This window comes from Osmerus mordax, chromosome 1, assembly GCF_038355195.1.
Source record: "Osmerus mordax isolate fOsmMor3 chromosome 1, fOsmMor3.pri, whole genome shotgun sequence".
Lineage (NCBI taxonomy): Eukaryota > Metazoa > Chordata > Actinopteri > Osmeriformes > Osmeridae > Osmerus > Osmerus mordax.
This window is the reverse complement of record NC_090050.1, coordinates 2,047,512-2,070,283: the sequence shown is the minus strand read 5'-3', so window position 1 is coordinate 2,070,283 and position 22,772 is coordinate 2,047,512. Positions and strand designations below refer to the sequence as shown.

General features: G+C 41.0%; 1 protein-coding gene across 11 annotated transcripts in view; it reads right to left on the bottom strand.

Moving 5' to 3' along the window:
• The window catches only part of LOC136942520 (NACHT, LRR and PYD domains-containing protein 3-like), a 303,339-nt gene that overhangs the window by 30,457 nt on the left and 250,110 nt on the right, over positions 1-22,772 (bottom strand). For 6 of the 11 annotated variants that reach the window (XM_067235479.1, XM_067235472.1, XM_067235506.1 and 3 more), the window contains 4 exons: positions 9,529-11,329; positions 9,225-9,392; positions 4,986-5,156; positions 1,362-1,532 (listed from right to left, as the gene is read on the bottom strand). In XM_067235479.1, coding sequence (XP_067091580.1) covers positions 1,362-1,532; positions 4,986-5,156; positions 9,225-9,392; positions 9,529-11,329 — 2,311 coding nt within the window. Of the gene's footprint in view, positions 1-1,361; positions 1,533-4,985; positions 5,157-9,224; positions 9,393-9,528; positions 11,342-11,736; positions 11,881-12,306; positions 12,575-22,772 lie in introns of all 11 variants that reach the window. The other 5 variants (XM_067235454.1, XM_067235444.1, XM_067235497.1 and 2 more) reach the window with 4 other exon arrangements.

Genomic DNA, 22,772 nt, shown 5'->3' with positions numbered 1-22,772 from the left:
TGCCAAATGTATTCGTTTTGATTCAGCCTGTCAGCTGCCTCTTGCAGGGGAAATGAGAAGACATCATATTTCATTCTACACTTCACTCGTATTTTGAGTTGTAAATGAGCAGCAAAAAAAAGATGCTTTTAAATCTATGTAATCTTTATAAATAATAAGTAGGCCCGATGCATTTTTATATAAAATATACAGACCCCTGTGCAACCGACGCAAGCAAGCACACCCTACAATTTCCCCAGAAATTGTATCCTCTCTAGTTATTCTATATTACTGGAAACCATATGTTAAGCTGTTGACCGAGTATTATTACCACTAAACGATAGAAGATATTGAGCCTGAGTGTGAGATCTGGGTGACAGAGGCTGAGGAGTGAGGGAGAAGGCCACCTGGAGGCAGGCATCATCCTTCGCAGGCAGAGGCCTGAGCTACAAGTCAAGATCCGCTGTTTTTGGCCCCACGCCTAGAATCGTATCTGTGGCCGCCTGCACAAGGTCAGCACTAGCCCTAAGTAGGGAGGATTTACAACGAGCCTCATTATGTAAGCAGCGTGAGCAGCCGCATCGTAATTGTGGCCTACAGAACCTGTTTTAAGAGAAACACTTATTATTGTCACCCAGCAGCAAAATGTACATCTCCAAATTTACACAAGGTCAAAGGCACCAAAGCTAAGGTGTGAGTGAAATCTGAAACCCCCAGAACAAGTGGCCAGTTGTGTTATGAGTAAGATCTGAGACCATCTGTAATTACCAATAGTGAAATAAGTTAACACATGAAAATAGGTGAGCAGTATATAATTGCATGCCTGGGGGGTAAAGATCAGTTGTGTTCCGGAACCTGCTCACGTTTATTGGGATTTTTGTCATCTTGAAGACTAATAAAGCCATTGCATCAAACTTTGCCAAGTTCCAGTGCTGTTTTTTGAACTTTGAAGATTGATTGAAGACTTAGGACATTTTAAACAACAGGAAAAAAGCCGCCAAATGCATAACTCATATTATTGTAATTGTACAATAAAATGATGAATAGTATATCTTAACCCTTGTGTGGTCAAATATGACTGCTATTATATTTAACAGCAGAGAAAACCTCCAAATAGTTTTTTTTCCCCAACTTCAAATGTCTTACTTTTCCTGGTGACCCCAACATTCTTAAAATGTAAAAAAGAATTAACATTACACAACAAAGTGATATTATGTGTGCTACTGATTTAGATTACAGTCTATAAAGGTGCTGCAGATGATAGTCCCTCCAGTTCTCTCTTTGATGAAGCCATGAGTGCAACTCTGTTGTCTAAATCAACCATACAAACAAATTATGTGATTATAACTTTACTAATGTCTCATGTAGAACATAATACAGACCTCAGTGTCTCCAGCTTGCAGAGTGGATTCCCCAGTCCAGCAGAGAGCAGCTTCATGCCGGCATCCTTCAGATCATTGTTACCTAGCTCCAGTTGTCTCAGGAAAGAGGTTGACTTCAGAGCTGAGCTCAGAGAAGCACAGCCTTCCTCTGTGATGTGACAGCCTGACAGCCTGTAGAAGATAATCATGATATGGATTACAAACACTACTATCTTTTAGAGGTAGAAATAAAGAATATCAGTCTGATCATTTCCTATGGGTGTTGTGGTGAGTTACTGTTGCAAGCTGAAAACAACAGGGGGACAAGGTGTTCTCATATAGAGCTTCTCTCCTCTGGAACAGACTTCATGTTTCAATCAGGGAGGCTGGCACTGTCTAGGTGTTTAGGGTTACATCAAGAGCACTGAGTTGGAACTCTGATTATCAGTGTTCAACATCGATTTGCACATTTTATTTTCACATGGTTGAAAGTGATGGTTTGGGGGCTCTTTTGCTTCTCTCCTCTGGAACAGACTTCATGTTTCAATCAGGGAGGCTGGCACTGTCTAGGTGTTTAGGGTTACATCAAGAGCACTGAGTTGGAACTCTGATTATCAGTGTTCAACATCGATTTGCACATTTTATTTTCACATGGTTGAAAGTGATGGTTTGGGGGCTCTTTTGCTGGATCCAGAGTCGACGACTTCCACAGAGTGAGTGGCACTATGAACCAAAACTGCTACCACAGCATTTCAACCATCAACTGAGACTTGCTTACTTCGACCCGTGTTAAGCTGTGCTTGAAGCTGTTGTCCTGTGAGCCGCCTGTCACGCAAGCTGTTGACTTTCCGAAACTTCTGATTCTGTTGTGGCTTTGGGTCTGCCAGACCTCTTCCTGACAGAGTTGAACAAATACATTCTAATTCTAAACGGTTCTGTCGGCTTGACATAGCGTCCATTATCTGGGTTGGAGGTAGGCACTAGGCAGCGAGGGGCGGAGCTTCAGCTCCTTCAGGTGACACGCCCCCCCAGTCTCAAGCAGAGAAGACTGCTGATTTTTTCAAGATTTCAAAGCCTAATTTAACATACTTGTCGGTGTTATTTTTTCATTCGAATTTGGATGGGTAGTTAATAACACATTCTGTGGTGTGGCGAACTTAAAACTCGTTTTTAGGTCCACTTTACAGGATCTTTAAGGCCGAATTGTACTTCTCCGACTCCGTTACGGACAGACGCACGCACGGAGTCGGACGGATTGGTTGAATTCATAGTACTCCGAAGGCTGTGGGTGCTGAAAACAATTCACTGCCAGAAGAGCAGTTGGCGCTGCACTGCGATGCTAACTAGGTTATCGAAAAGTTATAGCAAATTTACAAATTAACCGTTTCATCAATAAAATAAGCACATTTTCAGCAACTACACTGCCCATTTCTCGTCACATTTTAATTCAGATGCTGATTTACATGTACTGTTTAGCTGAAATATGAATTGTAAAAACTTACAACAATGGCGGTCAAAGGATTTTGTTCTCTTGTTGGTCACGGCAACCCCGCCCGTGACGCAAGCGGTTCTTAATACGGACCAATCACAGCCAAGGGGTATCCGTAAAATGGCGGACGGACGGATAGTCAGGAAAATCAGGAGGTGCACGTAGAGCTCTCCGAGGGGCTCGGAGAGGGCACGGAGAGGGCGTTCCTTGACGGAGAGGGCGTTACCTGTCTCCGTAAAAACGCAAAAGTATAAATCGGCCTTAAGTCACGTGTTGGTGATTTCACATACCCGTGCATCATACTTCTGTGCTTCATTTTACTTCATTTTCTGTGTTTTTCATGCCAACAATGTTAATAAAATGATCAAATGCATTCAGTGAAACTCATAATGGTTCTTATTTTCACCGGAAAAAATTGGGCTAGTGGAAATTCTGATTGGCTGGTGATCAAAAAAGTTAATTTAGAACCCTGGTTATAATAGTCTGTCTGTCTTCTTTTGTTAATTGAGAAACCTAAACTATATTTTTTTTAACCTCTGGCAGTTTACCACTTACCTTAGTACCATTTCAGGTTATTCACTGGACTTGAACTACTTAAATTTCAATAAAAATTAAAAAAATGGGGGTGTTCTAAAACTTTTGACCGGTTGTGTATATATTCTAGTTTAAAGTTGTAACATTATTGTCTGCATTCTGTTCTCTTTTTGCTTTAATGTTATGTTAGATGTAGCAAGACCAACCTCAAGGAATTCAATGGCCAATGTTACCTTTTATGATATGTGCAAATGACCAATAAAAGTGTGTTCAACTTCCTAAAGAGCAGCCTTGCACCTGACACTTGAGGCTGAAATATAATTCACTCTAAGTACATGTACACACGCTGAATAGCTGCAGCACGTATCTATCCTGCATTCGTGGTGCGTACTTTGTGCACGTCTGACTGGCCCTTAAATGTACAATAATATGATGAATAGTATAACTTAACCCTTGTGTTGTCATAAGGGTCAAAGATGACTGTAGTTTTATTTAACAGCAGAGAAAAACCCCAAATCGTTTCCAACTTCAAATGTCTTACTTTTCCTAGTCCCCCAACATTCGTAAAATGTGAAAAATAATTAACATCACAAAAACCACAAAGACACACACGTCCACAATGGGAAAGTGATGTTATGTGTGCTACTGATTTAGATTACTCAGCGCCTCATTTACTAACAATGGCGCAGTTTACGCTGCGTCTGTTTTTGCGAGTTTGGTAATAGCGCCCGCTATGCTTCCTCATTTTGCGTAGTATTTATCAAACCTGACACCCATCAGCGCATACTCCGCCCTCAAGCATAATTTGCGCGCCTCTAAAAGAACAATGGGCTCGCATATTTCTCTCATGGATCTTCCTACGGAAAAAAGAAAGCGCAAGCTTAAATTTTGTGATGTGCATGAAGTAACAGCAAACCTGAACATATTACAGGGCAGAACATTTACATTTATTCATTTAGCAGACACTTTTATCATAGGTCAATGATCATAAACAACGACATAGCCCCCAAAACATTGCGGGTAACCAAAACATGAAGCATACGAACATGAAGAACATCCACACTCTCGAAAAAAAAAATTGGCCTATGGTCTTTGCCTTGCTCGGATCATTGCTGCCATTGAATAAGGTAAATTTGTACACACAGGAAAACGCGCTCCTGGTTAACACCTGCTTTTAAGCGGCAGAGAATTTCCCCCGCAGAATAGAGGCGCGCTCTTACGCGTCTTTGTAAATACTACAAAAAATATAATAAGGCGCACTTTACGCGTATCCTCCCACCTTTTTGGGTGGAACTCCCACTTTCCCCATGACCCTCCCACAAACGCATACTGAAAGCGAAACTTGCCTGTTCTCGCTCATGTGGCAGGCAATTTGCAATTTTACCCAAATGTGCCCTGTTTGTAAATAGCCTGCATCGTTAATTCAGTCTTTGTGAACAATTAACGCCTGGAAACAGGCGCAAACGGCTTGATAAATGAGGCCCAGAGTCTATAACGGTGCTGCAGATGACAGCCCCTCCAGTTCTCTCTTTGATGAAGCCATGAGTGAAACTCTGTTGTCTAAATCAACCATACAAATACATTATGTATATATATATATATTATGTGAACATAATACAGGCCTCAGTGTCTCCAGCTTGCAGAGTGGATTCCCCAGTCCAGCAGAGAGCAGCTTCATGCCGGCATCCTTCAGATCATTGTTACCTAGCTCCAGTTGTCTCAGGAAAGAGGTTGACTTCAGAGCTGAGCTCAGAGAAGCACAGCCTTCCTCTGTGATGTGACAGCCTGACAGCCTGTAGAAGATAATCATGATATGGATTACAAACACTACTATCTTTTAGAGGTAGAAATAAAGAATATCAGTCTGATCATTTCCTATGGGTGTTGTGGTGAGTTACTGTTGCAAGCTGAAAACAACAGGGGGACAAGGTGTTCTCATATAGAGCTTCTCTCCTCTGGAACAGACTTCATGTTTCAATCAGGGAGGCTGGCACTGTCTAGGTGTTTAGGGTTACATCAAGAGCACTGAGTTGGAACTCTGATTATCAGTGTTCAACATCGATTTGCACATTTTATTTTCACATGGTTGAAAGTGATGGTTTGGGGGCTCTTTTGCTTCTCTCCTCTGGAACAGACTTCATGTTTCAATCAGGGAGGCTGGCACTGTCTAGGTGTTGTAGCAGAGAGTCAAACCACCAACACAGCCATTTCTGATCACCCCAGTAAGACACAGCACTGACGACATCAGGACGACTGACTGCATTGTATTATCCTCAAAGGGGCTGATACCAGACCTGGTGTCTCCTTCTCCCAGGGAGAAGAGCCAGCCAAATGGCCCACCTTTCTCAACCTCTCCCTACTCCAGAAAACTTCTGGATTTATCCAAAACAGACATTTAATGGATTTACAAACATCTCTCAAAGACAATACTGTTTGTGGACACTAGAAGGATTATTGGGATTTGTGTGTGTCAATGTATGCTTTCCCTTTAATGCTGTGTTGATGTAATTTTATGTTTTAATGTAACTTCCTTTCCTGTTATGATAAATCAGTCAATCTTGATATCAAAATGATTTTAATCTATGAACTAAACCATTTATTAATGTTGTATTGTGATATTTTGAAGTATAAGCAATACATGGATATTTTAAATAACTCTACTCAAGTTACCAACCACTTCACACCTATACGCAAATCTCAGGATGACGCCCAGATGGGGAGTAACTGACCAATCAAAGAGTTCACCTTCGAAAGGATACCCCCTTTTGCAAGGATTATAAAACCCAGACGCACAAGCAAACCTTGCTTTTTCGCCAGGATTCACCGGAAGTGTTCGTGACACATCTGACCTATCCTTCTCAATCAGCAACTCACTGAACCACCAGGAACTTTGATGAGAGATTCCTTTGCTCTAACCATTGACGACAACAAACGGAACTTTGACTCTTCTTCTTCAAACTGACAACCGTAACTGCGATATTGCTACATTTCTTACTTGTGCCATTGGCATGTTGTGATTTAATTTGTTACATTTGATTTTAGTTTGCAAATGATTTAACCTAACCTTCGTTAGGATTAGTTACCATAGCCTACCATTGTTCTAAAGAAACCTATCTCTCTCTCCCTTCCCCCTGCCCACGCACTCTCAACCTACCATCTTGTATTACGCTCTCATCATAGTTTAGGACCTACTATATACTGTTCAACTCAACTCACGCTCAACTAACCCATAACTTCTCTGGTATTTGTTCATTATAATTCCATCCATCGATCATATTCCGCTTTTCCGGGGGTCGGTTCGCGGGGGCAGCAACCTAAGCAGGGAGGCCCAGACTTCCCTCTCCCCGGCCACTTCCACCAGCTCTTCCTGGGGGACCCCGAGGCGTTCCCTGGCCAGCCGAGAGACATAGTCCCTCCAGCGTGTCCTGGGTCTTCCCTGGGGCCTCTTCCCAGTGGGACGTGCCCAGAACACCTCACCAGATACTTCTACTGCATACTTCTATTCTATTTAAAAAAAAATAACATCATTATTCATAAGTATGCAGTGGCATACCGACATCTCTGACGTTGATAACAAACCTAACCGTTTCAAAATCGGTTGAGAATTGAGCAAGTTATGGTCATTTAAAAAGTACATGTAGCATCAACACAATGTTATGGGTTACGTTCGACTCCGTTGTCCGGCAACGCGGACGAGACATCTAGTGTTTATATATATCTATGGTTTCACGTACACACCCATGTAAATCTCAGAAACGGCTTGAAAAAGTCATGAAACATAATCAGTGATATTGAAAAAAGTTGGATAGATATCAAAAAGCTAAATTATTTAAAATAGTTTAGGGTTTTGTCAACATTTTAAAGTTTAAATGGTGGCTCTAAAAAATATTATGAATATTGATTTATATTAATTCAAGCATAAGCGGTACAAAGCTGAAAAGTCATAGCAGGAATGGCCTGAAACTGCTGAAGATTTGAAGGCGCTGAAACGTGCCACGGAAGAAATAGAATAAGAAGTTGAATAAAGATTCAAAGAACAATACTTGGAATGCTGAGGCAGCATTCCAACAATAAAGATTCAAAGAACAATACTTGAAATGCTGAAGCAGCATTCCAACAATTAAGTATTGCTAATCTTAACTGAGAAAACCCCACTACATTGTTTAGGGTTACATCAAGAGCACTGAGTTGGAACTATGATTATCTGTGTTCAACATCCATTTGCGCATTACACTTCCATAGACTTCCATTGTAATCGAAGAAGGCAGAAGTAAAGCGTGTCATTTGCGACCTATAGTTCCAAACATTGTATTTTGCAACGTTCAACCCCATTCATGTTCAGTGTTATGAATCTAGTTAGCTCTTTTGAAAATAGTTTTAAAATAATGCAGTAATTTGATCACATTTTCAGCTAACTTGCTTCATAACACTGAACATGAATGGCGTAATAGTAAAATCCCGGACAATTTTGGAATCCCTGCCGGACGCATTTTTTAGGTCTCAAAAAGAGGACGTCTGGTCACCCAAATTTTAGTCTGTATAGCCATCTTTACTTAAAGTTTATTGTAAGATATAGCTTGTTAAATTCTAAATGCACATCTGATTAGAGCTAGCAACAATGAATTGCAGATTGAAGGGTCCCCAATCGTCCAGCTAGCTCTCAACGCTCGGCAGGAATTTCAGGTCCACTCACTACAAACAAACTTGACCCTCTCATTGGACATATTGCATAATAAAATGTTTTATTGAATGCAATTGGTTGCCTTGTATATTCTGTTAACTCCTTTCTTGTCTTAAATTGAGCTGGTGTGAGCTACAGTATGGCTAGCTTTAGCCATTTCTATCTCTGCTTCACAATATCTCTGCCTAGTGTTATAAGTTAATGTAATACATGAATGAAGTATCAGACATATACATGATACAACACACCAGTAACCAATTGATATTTTGTTAATATACCGAAAATGTCAGTAAATCGAGATGCTGCTACTGTCTGTTCCGTTGAAAACCATTCAAACAGGTTGCCAGCAGTGTTTTTTTTGCGAGCTACTTGAACCAAGTGATCACGTGTCGGCGAGATCAAAGAGTGTCGTAGCTCTCTTCTTATATGGCTCTGGCCCATTGGTTGCGAATCGCATCATCATGCCATGTTCACATCGTGCAGTCGCGACTCTGTCACTTGCTTTCCATGTGAAATCAATGGTATACTTGAATACTTCAATTCATCGCGCTGTTGTTCTGTGTATTGACAACAGCCCATCACTCGCGCACTGTGCTCGTAAATTATTTTTCAAGTTCGCACATACCTATTTTTAGGCGCAAATGCGAGTGAAATACTCGCACTGTAGAGCCTGCTGTGGCACTCTGCACTACTTTAAAAGTGCACATTTTTTGTTCAAATACACAGTTACAGATCAAATCTAACTTTTTACCTAGTCAAACCCTACTGCTTGTGTGTTTTGAGTGGTCTGGTCTTGACCCGGTGTCGCCCTGCCTTGGTCTTGGACTTGACTCCGTATTGCCCAGTCTTGGTCTTAGTCTTGACCCGGTCTCGACCCCTCAAAGTCTTGATCTTGTCTCGGTCTCGATACACCTTGGTCTCGGTTTAGGTGGTCTTGACTACAACACTGTCACCTTGTCCTGACCTCCTGCCTGGCCTGACTCTGAACCTGCCTGCTGCCCTGTACTTGAATGACTCTGCATTGTGGAGTACGACCCTTGACTGCCCTGACTATTCATTGGACGGCCCCCTTGTACCTTTTAATAGACCACAAACTTACGACCAGTGTGTGATTCAGTGCATGGTGTGATATTATAACTATAGTTATACTATAGGCGTCATGTTGAACATGAATACAGACCTCAGTGTCTCCAGCTTGCAGAGTGGATTCCCCAGTCCAGCAGAGAGCAGCTTCATGCCTGAATCCCCCAGGTTGTTGTTACTCAAGTCCAGCTCTGTCAGATCTGAGGAGGGGAGAGCTGAGGCCAGCGCTTCACAGCACCGTTCTGAAAGGTTACAGTCATTCAGCCTACATGACATAAGGAGAACATGAGACATCATCAGAGTCGTGTTTTGTATTATAGGAACATATGATAATCAAACACTATCACAATATGTTCTGTTGTAATATTATAATTTAAAAAAATCTAAAGCCTTATACATACAGAGCAGCTTTGGAGTCTTTGACCACTGGCAGGAGCCTCAGAAGACCTTCCTCTGATCTGAAGTATTTCTTCAGGTCAAACACATCCATCTTCTCTTCTGAAGTCAGCAACACAAAGACCAGAGCTGACCACTGTGTAGATGAGAGCTTCTTCTCACAGGAGAGACTTCCTGAGTTCAGGTAGTGTTGGATCTCCTCCACTAGAGAATGGTCATTCAGTTCATTCAGACAGTGGAACAGATTCATGCATCTCTCTGGAGAGGGATCCTCTCTGATTTTCTCCTTGATGTATTTGATTGTTTCCTCATGGCTCTTTGTGTTGCTTCCTGTCTGAGTCAGTAGACCTGTTAAGCGAGTCTGATTGGACTCCATTGAGAGGCCCAGGAGGAAGCGGAGGAAGAGGTCCAGGTGTCCTTTCTCACTTTCTAAGGTCCTGTCCACAGCACTCTTGTAGAATCTGACAGCCGGTTGGAAGAAGGGTATTCTCTTGTAAAAGTGTTTTTCCATTACATTCACATGGTATTTAATGAATGACAGAAACACATGCAGAGCAGCAAAAAGCTCCTGGATGGTCAGATGGACAAAGCAGTACACCTTCTCCTCACCACCCCATGTATCTTCTGAAAAGATTTCTGTGCACATCCCAGAGCAGTTTGCAGCTCCTTCAACATCAATGCCACACTTCCTCAGGTCTGCCTCTCTGAAAATCAGGTTGCCATTTTCCAGTTGTGTGAAAGCCAGTTTCCCCAGTGATCGAATCATCTTAATGTTATTGTTGTCCCAGGGTGCATCAGTCTCCTCTTTCCTGCTGTACTTCACATCCATCTTTCTGACTTGGTCAACCAGGAAGTGTATGTAAACTTGAGTCAGATTCGTGGGCATCTCTTTTTCTCCATAGGTCTCTAAAACGGTTGCAATAATGAAAGCGACGACTGGAATGTGGCACATGATGTAGAGGATCCTTGATGTCTTGATGTGTGAGATGATTCTCCTGGCCAAGATCTCATCACTGCATCTCTTCATGATGTACTCATCCTTCTGATCATCATTGAACCCTCGTACCTCCGTGACCAGGTCAACACACTCAGAAGGGATCTGATTGGCTGCAACAGGTCGGGACGTTATCCAGAGGAGAGCAGAAGGAAGCAGATCTTTCATGATCAGGTTTGTCAGCAGCACATCTATGGTCTTTGGCTCTGTGACATCTTCACAGCTCTCGTACTTCTTGTAGTTGAGGGGCATCTGGAACTCATCAAGACCATCCAAGATAAACAGAACTTTCAATTCTGTCTTGTTTTCTTGTCCCCTTGTGAAAATGGCAGTAAGAAACTCTTTCTCCATTTCTTTGAAGCATTTTTGAATTACATCAATCAAGTTGTGCTTCTCTTTCTCCAACAAATTCAGCTGTCGAAAAGAGAGTGGGAAAATGAAATCAATGTCTTGGTTTTGTTTTTTGTTTGCCCAGTCCAGAGTGAACTTGTGTGAAGAAAACGTTTTTCCGATGCCAGCGATTCCCTTGGTCAGAACTCTTCTTATGAGTTTGTCTTGTTCATCTGGGGATTTGAAGATGTTGTTGAATTCAACTTTTTTCTCTGACCCTCTAATCTTCCTGTATTCTCCCTCAATCTGTCGTACTTCATGTTGGTCATTGACCTCTCCACCTCCAGCCTCTGTGATGTAGAGCTCCGTGTAGATACTGTCCAGGGAGATTTTCTCACCATGCTGTTTCATCCCATCAACTATTTCTTCATACTTAGATTTTAGAAGTCTTTGATGTTTGAGTTTGTTGTCTTTGATGTTTTCTGCATATTTATCTATAGAAAAAACATCCACATGTGAACTCAAACATTTAATCCTTTGTAATTCATTCATATCATTCAAATACAATTAAGATATCACAATTTGAAAATGAATGAGCAGCCTATATTATAGCCTCTTCATTACAAGATTTTAAATTAATTGGGGAAAAATTCATTCGTATTTTGTATGGTGTCTATGATTGATGATGATTGTAATTATTGCTAATGTAATGCACTTCATTCTATCCATCATTCAGCTCTCTACCTTCTAAATTATCGACAAAATATTTACTATTACAGTAAAATTATAATTTTATCATAATTTCTTATGTACCATGACAGTCTATTTTATCATGATCATTTCTTATGTACCATGACAGTCTATTTCATCATGATCATTTCTTATGTACCATGACAGTCTATTTGCTCTGAGGGGTTTCCACCAGGAGCAGCAGCATGGCCTCCAGTCTCAGTCATGTTGGAGGAACCCTGGACTTCCTGAGGAAGACAGGAAGTTGAACTGTTCCCACCAGCCTCCTCAGCACCACTGACACCTGTGAGGAGAGAGAAGACATGAAGAGTCAGGGCTGTCTCATCCTCTCAGATGTTACACTCTGTGGAGCTGTGGGTGACATGTAAGGATCATGTCCTGTATCTGAGCTGGGTTTCCTGTCCTGTGTGGACTGGGGTTGGTGTTAGCGTGCTGGACTACCACCAATATAATGTCACCTTGTTTAGTTAAGAGAAGGGTGTCAGTTGTCCTTACAGTGTCCTAAGTGATAGATAAACATGCAGAATAACACTGCAGACACAGAAAGGAGGGCAACATCTCCTCTACACTGCATCTCTGGTAGTAAATCCAACATAAGTCTGGATGAAGTGTAAACCACCTTATGACATTGCAGCATGCATCACTGCATTGTTGTTTTTGTTTCCAATTTGGGAAAAAGAAAAATATATAATACCCATAGAACACTTACTCATCAGCCACTTAGCAAGATTATTCTGATCCATCTTTCCCAGGATCTCCACACTGATCTTCAGAGCTCCTTCCAGTGTGTATGTCTCCACCATCCTATCCACTGTGTCTGTTCTGGCAGCTCCCTCCAACCTGCTCTTTGGGATGGGATCAAACCCATCCAGAACTTTCTTCTGCAGGAACCACTGAAACGTCTTCATATCGTCTTCCCCGAGCTTCTCCAGAGTTCCCAACAGGTGTTCTTCATTACTTGTGGCCATTGTAGATCACTGGAGAGAGTGGATCATGTACTGCTTAATGTAAACAAAAGTACAAAAATGGCAAACAGAGTTTGACTGACAACAGTTGTTCCTCTTGTAGAAGATTTTGAGAATCAATTGCTATCAAATGGTTAACCATCTTTGATACACAAACAACACAGAACCATCCAGTCTAGGAATTCAGATGGTGATCGTAAGACCGTGCACGCCCAAACAGCATCTCAAAGCTTCTGATGTCTTCAACTTGCATCTTAAATACCGCAAATAGGTCTAAAGTAATCATCCATCTGTTCGCCCATAGAACAACTGGCCCTGGTCATTTATTGACCACTTTGACAGCTACAAGGAAAGTAAAACAATGACTTTCCTCTCGTAAAGTAATAAAAGACCCAGTCATTACCTGTGACCACCTTCCTGATTCTCACAGAGCCTAAGGTTAATGACCGCTAATGACCAAGATTCTAATTCAACATTCATATGCAAAAATTAAATTAATAGTAAAATCTGCTATCACATTTCTAAATGATACTGTTAAAATATCCATCTATCCTAGCTATATCCATCTGGCCATAGCTGTCACAGAAGTATTGTCACATGGACGTTACATAAGTTATACCAAAACTGTTTCTTTTTGTAGTATTTTAAGTTCTTATTATATTTTGGGGGATTGATATGTATGTATTTTTTTAATAATGAAACTAATATGCAACTGTTCTAATAACTAAACATCTATGCTATTGTTTTAACATAAAACAAACATGCAAAGTGTTCTGACTTCACCAACCTAGCATGGGTAAATCCACAAATCATAAAGGTGATTAAGAACTCACAGGAGCTCATTTCTAGGTCAAGACATCAATGTTTCTAAAGCCCTTCTGATATTGTTATCATTATAAATCCTTAACTAACAAACATTAATAGTAACATTAAGAAAGGTTTAATAAATATGTTTTTAATAATCCTCTTACTTTTTAATTACAATATCTCAGACTTCAAGGCATATTGATTTAAAAGATTGACAGGTAACACTTTATAATAAGTCAACGCTTTTTGGCATTTACAAAGTGTTAACTAATAGTTAGTTAATCCTTTATAAAACATTTTGAAACATTAACAATACATTATTAAATAGTTAATAAGCTTATTATTAAATGCTATGTTAATCATTAATAAACACTGTTAAACATTATGGATTTGATTCATAATACAATTCATAAGGTGTTTGATAACTGCATTACCATACTTTATAGACAGCTTGTTAATATAGTTGCAAACCAGTAGTTTATAATCTGTTAATGGTACATGAGCTGGTATAGAAAGCATTAGCAAATGGTGAACAAACCATTTACATTACCTTTACAAAGCATGAGTAAATAACTAACAACATATTTACTTATGTCTTTAATTAATGTACGCCAAGTCGAATACATGATGTCCACTAATACTTAGCAGATGTCTTAACAACTATTTTATAAACACTTACTAATGATGCAACTTGTGATTAGTAATACAAGTTATAAAGCATTTAGTAACTGTTAGTTAAGGCTTTTGTGTTATTTATTAAGGTGTTCTTGTCCATTCTCAAACCTCACATTCACAAAGGTATCATAATAACTATTTTATAAACACTTACTAATGATGCAACTTGTGATTAGTAATGCAAGTTATAAAGCATTTACTAACTGTTAGTTAAGGCTTTTGCGTGACCTAATCTAAAGTGTGAACTATCTATGCCTTATTAAACATTTATAAGTTATTTATTATGGTATTCTTGTCCATTCTCGAACCTCACATTCACAAAGGCTGAACATACGTTTCTCAAAAGGAAACAGACACAACACAATGTGATACACAAAATTACTATTTTATTGAAGTAATGACAGGCATGTGTCTTACTAACTACAGTACTTAGCTCTACTAGCCGAGAGTGACAGCGGTCGATACGTTATAACCTCAGTTTGATATTTCCCGGCATGACCGAACGATCGAGGTTAGTAAGTTGTTTATTATATGGCATTTTTAGCTCTTTTCATTTAAAACATGTCGTTTTGTTCAGCTCTACTCAAGTCTTCACACGGTGTGTTTCAGGTGTTAGCACCTACCTAGAGTCGTCACTGTAGAGGGGGGGAGGTGGGAGGCCTCCTGGGTGGGAAGGGGTAGTTCAAGACTGTCCAATTGTCTTTCAAATCTGCAGTAGAACTCATTCAGGTCGTTGGCCAGGCGGGAGTCGTTAGTGGAGTGGGGGGCTCTGGGCTTGTAGTTGGTAATTTGCCTGAGCCCTCTCCAGACAGAAGCAGAGTCGTTTGCAGAGAATTGGTGTTTTAGCCTCTCTGAGTACAGTCGTTTAGCCTCCCTCACCGCCTTGCTAAACCTGTTCTTCGACTCCTTGAAACTGTCTTTGTCCCCACTCCTAAACGCGGCCTCTTTCTCTGACCTCAACCTTCTGAGTTTAGCTGTAAACCAGGGTTTGTCGTTGTTGTAGCTTACCCTGGTGCGTGTTGGTATACAGCAGTCCTCACAGAAGCTGATGTATGATGTCACAGCCTCTGTGAGCTCATCCAGACTATTGGTAGCAGTCGTGAACATGTCCCAGTCAGTGCAGTCCAAGCACGCCCGCAGATCCTCCATAGCTTCACTGGTCCACTGTTTTGATGTCCTCACAGCAGGCTTACAGCGCTTTAGCTTCTGCCTGTATGCAGGAATCAGGTGGACCATGGCGTGGTCAGAGTGACCCAGTGCTGCTCGGGGGACCGCATGGTATGCTTTGCTGATTGTAGAGTAGCAGTGATCCAGGGTGTTTCCTTCTCTGGTAGGGCATTTGATGAATTGTCTATATTTTGGGAGTTCTTGAGTGAGATTGCCTTTGTTAAAGTCGCCTAGCACAATAACCAAGGAATCCGGATTTTCATGCTCCACACTCAGTATCTGGCTGGCGAGCACACGTTGAGCCTCGTTAACGCTAGCCTGCGGAGGCATGTAGACGCCAACCAGAATGAATGATGCAAACTCTCGTGGCGAGTAAAAAGATCTACAGTTAATAAAAAATGATTCCAGATCAGGAGAACAGTGCTGCAGAATCACTGTCACATCTTCACACCAGCCACTGTTAATGTAAAAACAAATACCACCGCCTTTCGTTTTGCCAGAGAGCACAGGGTTACGATCCGCTCTCAGCAGTTTGAAACCTGCTAGCTGTAGCGCAGAGTCTGGGATCAGTTCACTCAGCCATGTCTCCGTGCATGTGCACAGTGCATAGCATGGTTTAAATCCATCCATGGGTTCCTAGGTGGGCTTGTGTGGCGAGTGTTGGTATGTACATTTAGTCATTTAGCAGACACTCTTATCCAGAGCGAATGTACTTTTGTGTGTTTTTGTAACTGTTTTCTAATTGGAGGCTTTAGCTAAACTCACCCTGGACCCTGATCTGTAAATGTAGATTGGAAGGACTTGAATTAAATTAATGTCTGTGGTGTGTACAGGTCTTTATGTAATCTAATCCACACCTGTACAGGTCTCTATGTAGTCTAATCCACCACACCTGTACAGGTCTCTATGTAGTCTAATCCACTACACCTGTACAGGTCTCTATGTAGTCTAATCCACACCTGTACAGGTCTCTATGTAGTCTAATCCACACCTGTACAGGTCTCTATGTAGTCTAATCCACCACACCTGTACAGGTCTCTATGTAGTCTAATCCACTACACCTGTACAGGTCTCTATGTAGTATAATCCACACCTGTACATGTCTCTATGTAGTCTAATCCACACCTGTACAGGTCTCTATGTAGTCTAATCCACACCTGTACAGGTCTCTATGTAGTCTAATCCACCACACCTGTACAGGTCTCTATGTAGTCTAATCCACTACACCTGTACAGGTCTCTATGTAGTCTAATCCACACCTGTACATGTCTCTATGTAGTCTAATTCACACCTGTACAGGTCTCTATGTAGTCTAATTCACACCTGTACAGGTCTCTATGTAGTCTAATCCACACCTGTACAAGTCTCTATGTAGTCTAATCCACCACACCTGTGCAGGTATCTATGTAGTCTAATCCACTACACCCAAGGCCTATACTATGAAGCCAGATTTAGGGTTAGCGAGGTAACTTTAGGTTTAACTCTGGATTGTCAGTATCACGACAGTGGTTCACTTCTTACCAGGATAGATCACCATGGTAACTCACGCTACACACCTAATCTGCTCCGTAGCAGGTTATGTTCGAGATAACAGATCAACACATATCGTCTTGGAAAATGGCATCAGCATTTGTCGACAATCCCGTGGATCTAATTGGATGGAAAACACTATTGTATTTAGAGTCAGATCTACTTCTGCCTTAATGAGGTATATTGAGAAGGCCATTAATTTACACATTCACAGTCTGCAATTGTGTTGAACTTGCTTGGTAGTACAGGGCCCTGTACAGACCTCTATATGTAGCCTGCCTACCTGTTGAACTTGCTTGGTAGTACAGGCCCCGTACACACCTCTATATGCAGCCTGCCTACCTGTTGAAGAGCAGGCTCTTCTCTCACCCTCCCTCCACCATCACCACTCAGCTTTGCTGACAGCACTTTGTTGTTTTGTAGCTCACTAGTTTTTTACACTTCCAGTATTCCTATATTCTGATGCCTCACTCATTTATCCATTGTATTCATTTGTATAGCCCTTTTCAACAGCAAGCTTTTAATCAGCAGTGTCACAGAGGGCTTCACAGATGCCCACAGATCAGCACCTATAACCAACCTAACCCAAACTCACACTCCCTTCACTGTTGTTTCACTAATGGATACATCCCACCCCTTAATTATTGTTACAGCTTTTCTCAGTTTAGGTCAATACATGCATAACTTTGCAACCCCATGTGTGCAATCGTTTTTGTCACAGACTAAAAGCCAGCCATGACAGGTTTAGTTGTGCAAGGCTCCATCTTCTCTTCAAGAGGAAGGGTTGTGGTCTCTTGGGGACATTTCCTGCTCAAAACCAGTTCTCAGTTTGAGCTGAGTGAATCAGGAAGGGAAACTTCTCATTGTTTACAGACAGTATAGTTCCACAATGAGTGGTACCTGAGGAAGATCAAGATTTATCAGAAGTGAATAGTTGTACAGTATTTCAGTGGTCAGATTCAAGGAACATTGCAGTTAGCCAGATCACAGAGTAACTGTATCTTGGCTAACAGGTACAATGGAAAACAAATAAGCGTGCAACAATAACATTAGGCGTAACTAATTTGCTAAGTATATAGCAACAATAACAACTCAATTACAGTAACATCTCAATTCCTCAACTACAGTCAAATAATGACGTGTCGATGACAGTAGTGACAACACCACCAAAACAACAACAGTGTGATAATGGATGGCAGGGTCTTTCAATGTCTTTAAATACACAGGGCCTCATTTACTAACAGGATTGCGCCCATTTCAGATGTAAAATAGCGGGTAAAGACATAAAACCGTATTTACAAAGGCAGCGCACTTCAGTACAAACGCAGATTACCGCTTCTGGGAGGGTCAACAAAAGAGGAGGACCTGCCCCTATCACTGCTGTGCCAATCACAAGGTCGCATGTTACACGGTGGCTCTGTCAGGCTCCCCGTGATTGGCCGAGAGCCTATTCAGTCCCCAGCTGACTAAGATCCCTGCCCCAATATTATTGAAAAGAAGATACCTTTGTAAAAAAATCATTGAATAACAGGGTAGCAGTGGCGGCTGCTGGTCTTTCAAAAAGGGGAAGCTCATTTTCTAGCCTGGTCCTAACCAGACTCTCGTACATTTCATTTGTACAGAGAGTCTGGCCTCGCTCCATTGACAAGCGTTGACTTCCTTGTAGGCGGGTACTCTGTTGAAGTTTAAAACTATTGGATCTGCCCAGAGCCACTCTGATCTGCCATAACCAATCGCTAGCGTTCGCCTTAGCCAATTCCTTCACCACTACTGTAACAGAACTAGCTGCCGTAGCTGGAAAATCAAACTGTTCCCAAAGCCCGTGGGGAGGAGGGCCACAACATCATGGCCACCAACAAAACTCAGCAAAACTTGTTCTTGGTCCGGCTTTAGCTGTTGGATATTCGGAAACGTTGCCACAACGGACCGAATGGCTTTGCTCGCATCTTTCTCCGCCGCCATTACGGAACTACAACACAAACTAGCGCACGACATCAACGTCATCGTTCTCAGCCACTCCCTCTGTTCACTGATTCGCCGGTAGAAAATCAACCTGAAGAATCTGACTTACGTACCTCATGGCCAGACCTATGTACAGAAGCAAATACATTTGAGCGGAAGTACGTAGGAGGGCAGAGCCAGGCTACTCATTTTTTATTTGGCTAGTTCACTGGCTAGTTCCCTACGACACTAGCCTAGCCTACTGAATGAATGAACAAACGATCTAACAAAACAATAGTAATCAAGGAGGAAATGTGGAAATTAGGTAAAACTGAAACAAGGAACGTGGTGTATAATTGTATGAAATGTATGATGAAAATTGGTTAGCAATTTCGCCAAGCAAATACCAAGAAATAGGTTGCTGCAGTTTGTCTTTCAACTACAGTTGCAAAATCCGCGATGGGACTGAGCTTGAATAGCTTCGGTGACTTTTTGTAGTACAAAATTACTGTCAATCAAAAGGAGATGCAGTCTTTCGACAGACCCTCCAATCATCACGCGGAAGCCCAGCGCCCAGACCAGCCCACTCCTCCCTTCACCGCCAGAGACGCTGAGCGTCCGAAGCGGGACATAATCTCAGCATTCATCCAATGACCGTATAGTTTCGAAGCACTGAAAAAAACTGTTAAAAGCAGCCCCATTGAAGTCCATGGAAGCTGAGCTTCAACAGGGAAATGCACTGTGACGCTACGGGAAAGTATGAGAAGGAAATCAGTCAGTCGACGTGCTAATATATGTAGCTGATTCTGAAAGAACTCGTCTTCGATATAAACGTGTTCTAACGCATTTAAAATGTTAACACAATAGTAAATATTTGACCATGAACTTTTTAATGGCCCAGTTTAATATAAAACCCAATTGTATGCAATATATATAGTAGGGGGTGCCTGCTCCATCTCTCCATTATTTTGGGGGTGCTTGGCCTGAAAAACGTTGAAGACCCCTGCTAGAACTGAACGATTATGGCCAAAATGATAATCACGATTATTTTGATCAATATTGAGATCACCATTAATTATCACGATTATTTATTGATTTGAACCAAAACTAATGTTATTGTCACATAGGCTAATTGGGTGTGCTCAAGCCTTCGGCGAGAGCACAACCTTTGTTCTCTCACATATATATTATTATTATTATTATTTTTATTTCTTTTTGCCCCCCTAAAACTCAGTAAATACTTGGCCTACATAGACAACGTAGGTGTCAAAAGTTTCGTCTTGGTAGCGATTGAGTTGCTTCTATTGGAATTTACGTTCCGTTGCATGGTTTAAGCTTAAATTAAGTTTTTGTGGCGAAAAGTGAAGCTAACGGTGGCTAATTTGCTAGCCACAGTCACTGACGTTACTAACGTCACTGCGTCACTAACGTCACGAAAACACGCGTGACTACCTTTGCCAGAACATTCGTTTAGCATCTGTTAACTTGGGGGATAGCTAGGCTAACTATAGCTTTACTGCAAGGCAGCTGCAGAAACGCCACAAGAAAAGAGGCCAGGGTGATAACTATTTACTCATTTTACTTTGTGATATGACACACAATTGTGATGTGTAATGTACAATATAAGCTGATATTATTAAGGAAGTACATCTACTTTCGGAAACAGTAGTCTACTATTTCACTGAAGTATTAGCATCATGACATTAGCCTGTGTTTCCCGGGCAACACATACTACAGTGGTCTATGATGTAGCGTTATCTGTTTTCAATCGTTAAAATAAACATTCCTCACATATACATTTTCGTTGTAGGATTTATTCTGACATTAGAAACCGATTTGTTGGTGAAATTACCATTACCTGTGGTTTCAAACCAGTGTAGCTCACTGCAACGCTGTAGCTTACGCGAGACACACTACAAAAACATCTAGCTACAGTACACAGCTGTTTAGGAAGTCAAACGGCGACAGAAAATGTTCGGCACTCCCCTTACTTAAATCAAAAGTCTATCTAACTACTAACCTGAACTTCATTGCCACAGCCTAAACGTTGTCAATCTGTTCATGAAAATAATTAATTTCAGCCTAAACCGTACAACGGAACGTTAAATCCAATTCAACCAACGCAATCGCTACCAAGACGAACACAGCAGTAGCCTAGTACTGTACCGTAGTAGTACAATTTACCGGGGCAGCTTCTCAACACAGGGCTATATCGCATTTTGCGTTGTTACTGACAATGATCGCTACCAGTGAGCTTTTTATGAATGAGCAATTTTCCACTAAATAAATGTCAAGCTTATTTACGTTTTGGGGGGCATATTTTCAGTTAGCAGATGGTACCGTTTGAATTGCGATTCCATCTTCTACTGCCGGGTAACGTCGTAGAATAATCTTCAAAGGGGTTGTTTATTCATGAATGAATGCAATATGAGTAGGCTAAATGCCTGAAAATATCATGAGAAGAGAAAAACTTAAAATGACGTTTAAATCATAGAGATTAGGTCAATTTTTACACCGGTCTGCAATAATGTCACGAAAACACGCGTGACTACCTTTGGCAGAACATTCGTTTGGCATCTGTTAACTTGGGGGATAGCTAGGCTAACTATAGCTTTACTGCAAGGCAGCTGCAGAAACGCCACAAACAAAGAGGCCAGGGTGATAAATATTTACTCATTTTACTTTGTGATATGACACACAATTGTGATGTGTAATGTTCAATATAAGCTGATATTATTAAGGAAGTACATCTACTTTCGGAAACAGTAGTCTACTATTTCACTGACATATTAGCATCATGACATTAGCCTGTGTTGCCCGGGCAACACATACTACAGTGGTCTATGATGTATCTGTTTTCAATCGTTAAAATAAACATTCCTCACATATACATTTTCGTTGTAGGATTTATTCTGACATTAGTAAACGATTTGTTGGTGAAATTACCATTACCTGTGGTTTCAAACCAGTGTAGCTCACTGCAACGCTGTAGCCTACTGTACCCGAGACACTAGTGTGAGTAGCTAACAACAACTCCTCAGCTGTTTAAGTCAAACGGCAACAGAACATGTTCGGCACTCCCCTTACTCAAAAGTCTTTCAGTAGGGAAACTATCTGACTACTAACCTGAACTTCATTGCCACAGCCTAAACTTTGTCAATCTGTTCATGAAAATAATTAATTTCAGCCTAAACCGTACAACGGAACGTTTAATCGAATTCAACCAACGCAATCGCTATCAAGACGAACACAGCAGTAGTCTACTAGTAGTACTGTACTGTAGTAGTAGAATTTACCGGGCAGCTTCTCCACACAGGGCTATATCGCATTTTGAGTTGTTACTGACAATGATCGCTACCAGTGAGCTTTTTATGAATGAGCTATTTTCCACTAAATAAATGTCAAGCTTATTTACGTTTTTGGGGGCATATTTTCAGTTAGCAGATGGTACTGTTTGAATCGCGATTCTATCTTCTGCCGGTAAAGTCGTAGAATAATCTTCAAAGGGGGTTCTTTATTAATGAATGAATGCAATATGAGTAGGCTAAATGCCTGAAAATATCACGAGAAGGGACAACTTAAAAGGACGTTTAAGTCATAGAGATTAGGTCCATTTGTACACCGGTCTGCCAAATGTATTCGTTTTGATTCAGCCTGTCAGCTGCCTCTTGCAGGGGAAATGAGAAGACGTCATATTTCATTCTACACTTCACTCGTATTTTGAGTTGTAAATGAGCAGCAAAAAAAAGATGCTTTTAAATCTATGTAATCTTTATAAATAATAAGTAGGCCCGATGCATTTTTATATAAAATATACAGACCCCTGTGCAACCGACGCAAGCAAGCACACCCTACAATTTCCCCAGAAATTGTATCCTCTCTAGTTATAACTGCTTTCACATTCATATTGTGCTACATTCCTGCTAATGTACAAATATGTGCATCAAAATAAAATAGGTCCTCTTATTCACCAAAATTCAGTGCATCTCCTTAAAGAATGAATACAAATAAATAAATAAAACCATAAATAAAATGTAGCAAAATTTCAACAGGGCACTATTTTCCATTTTACATTGCGCAAATTTGATAC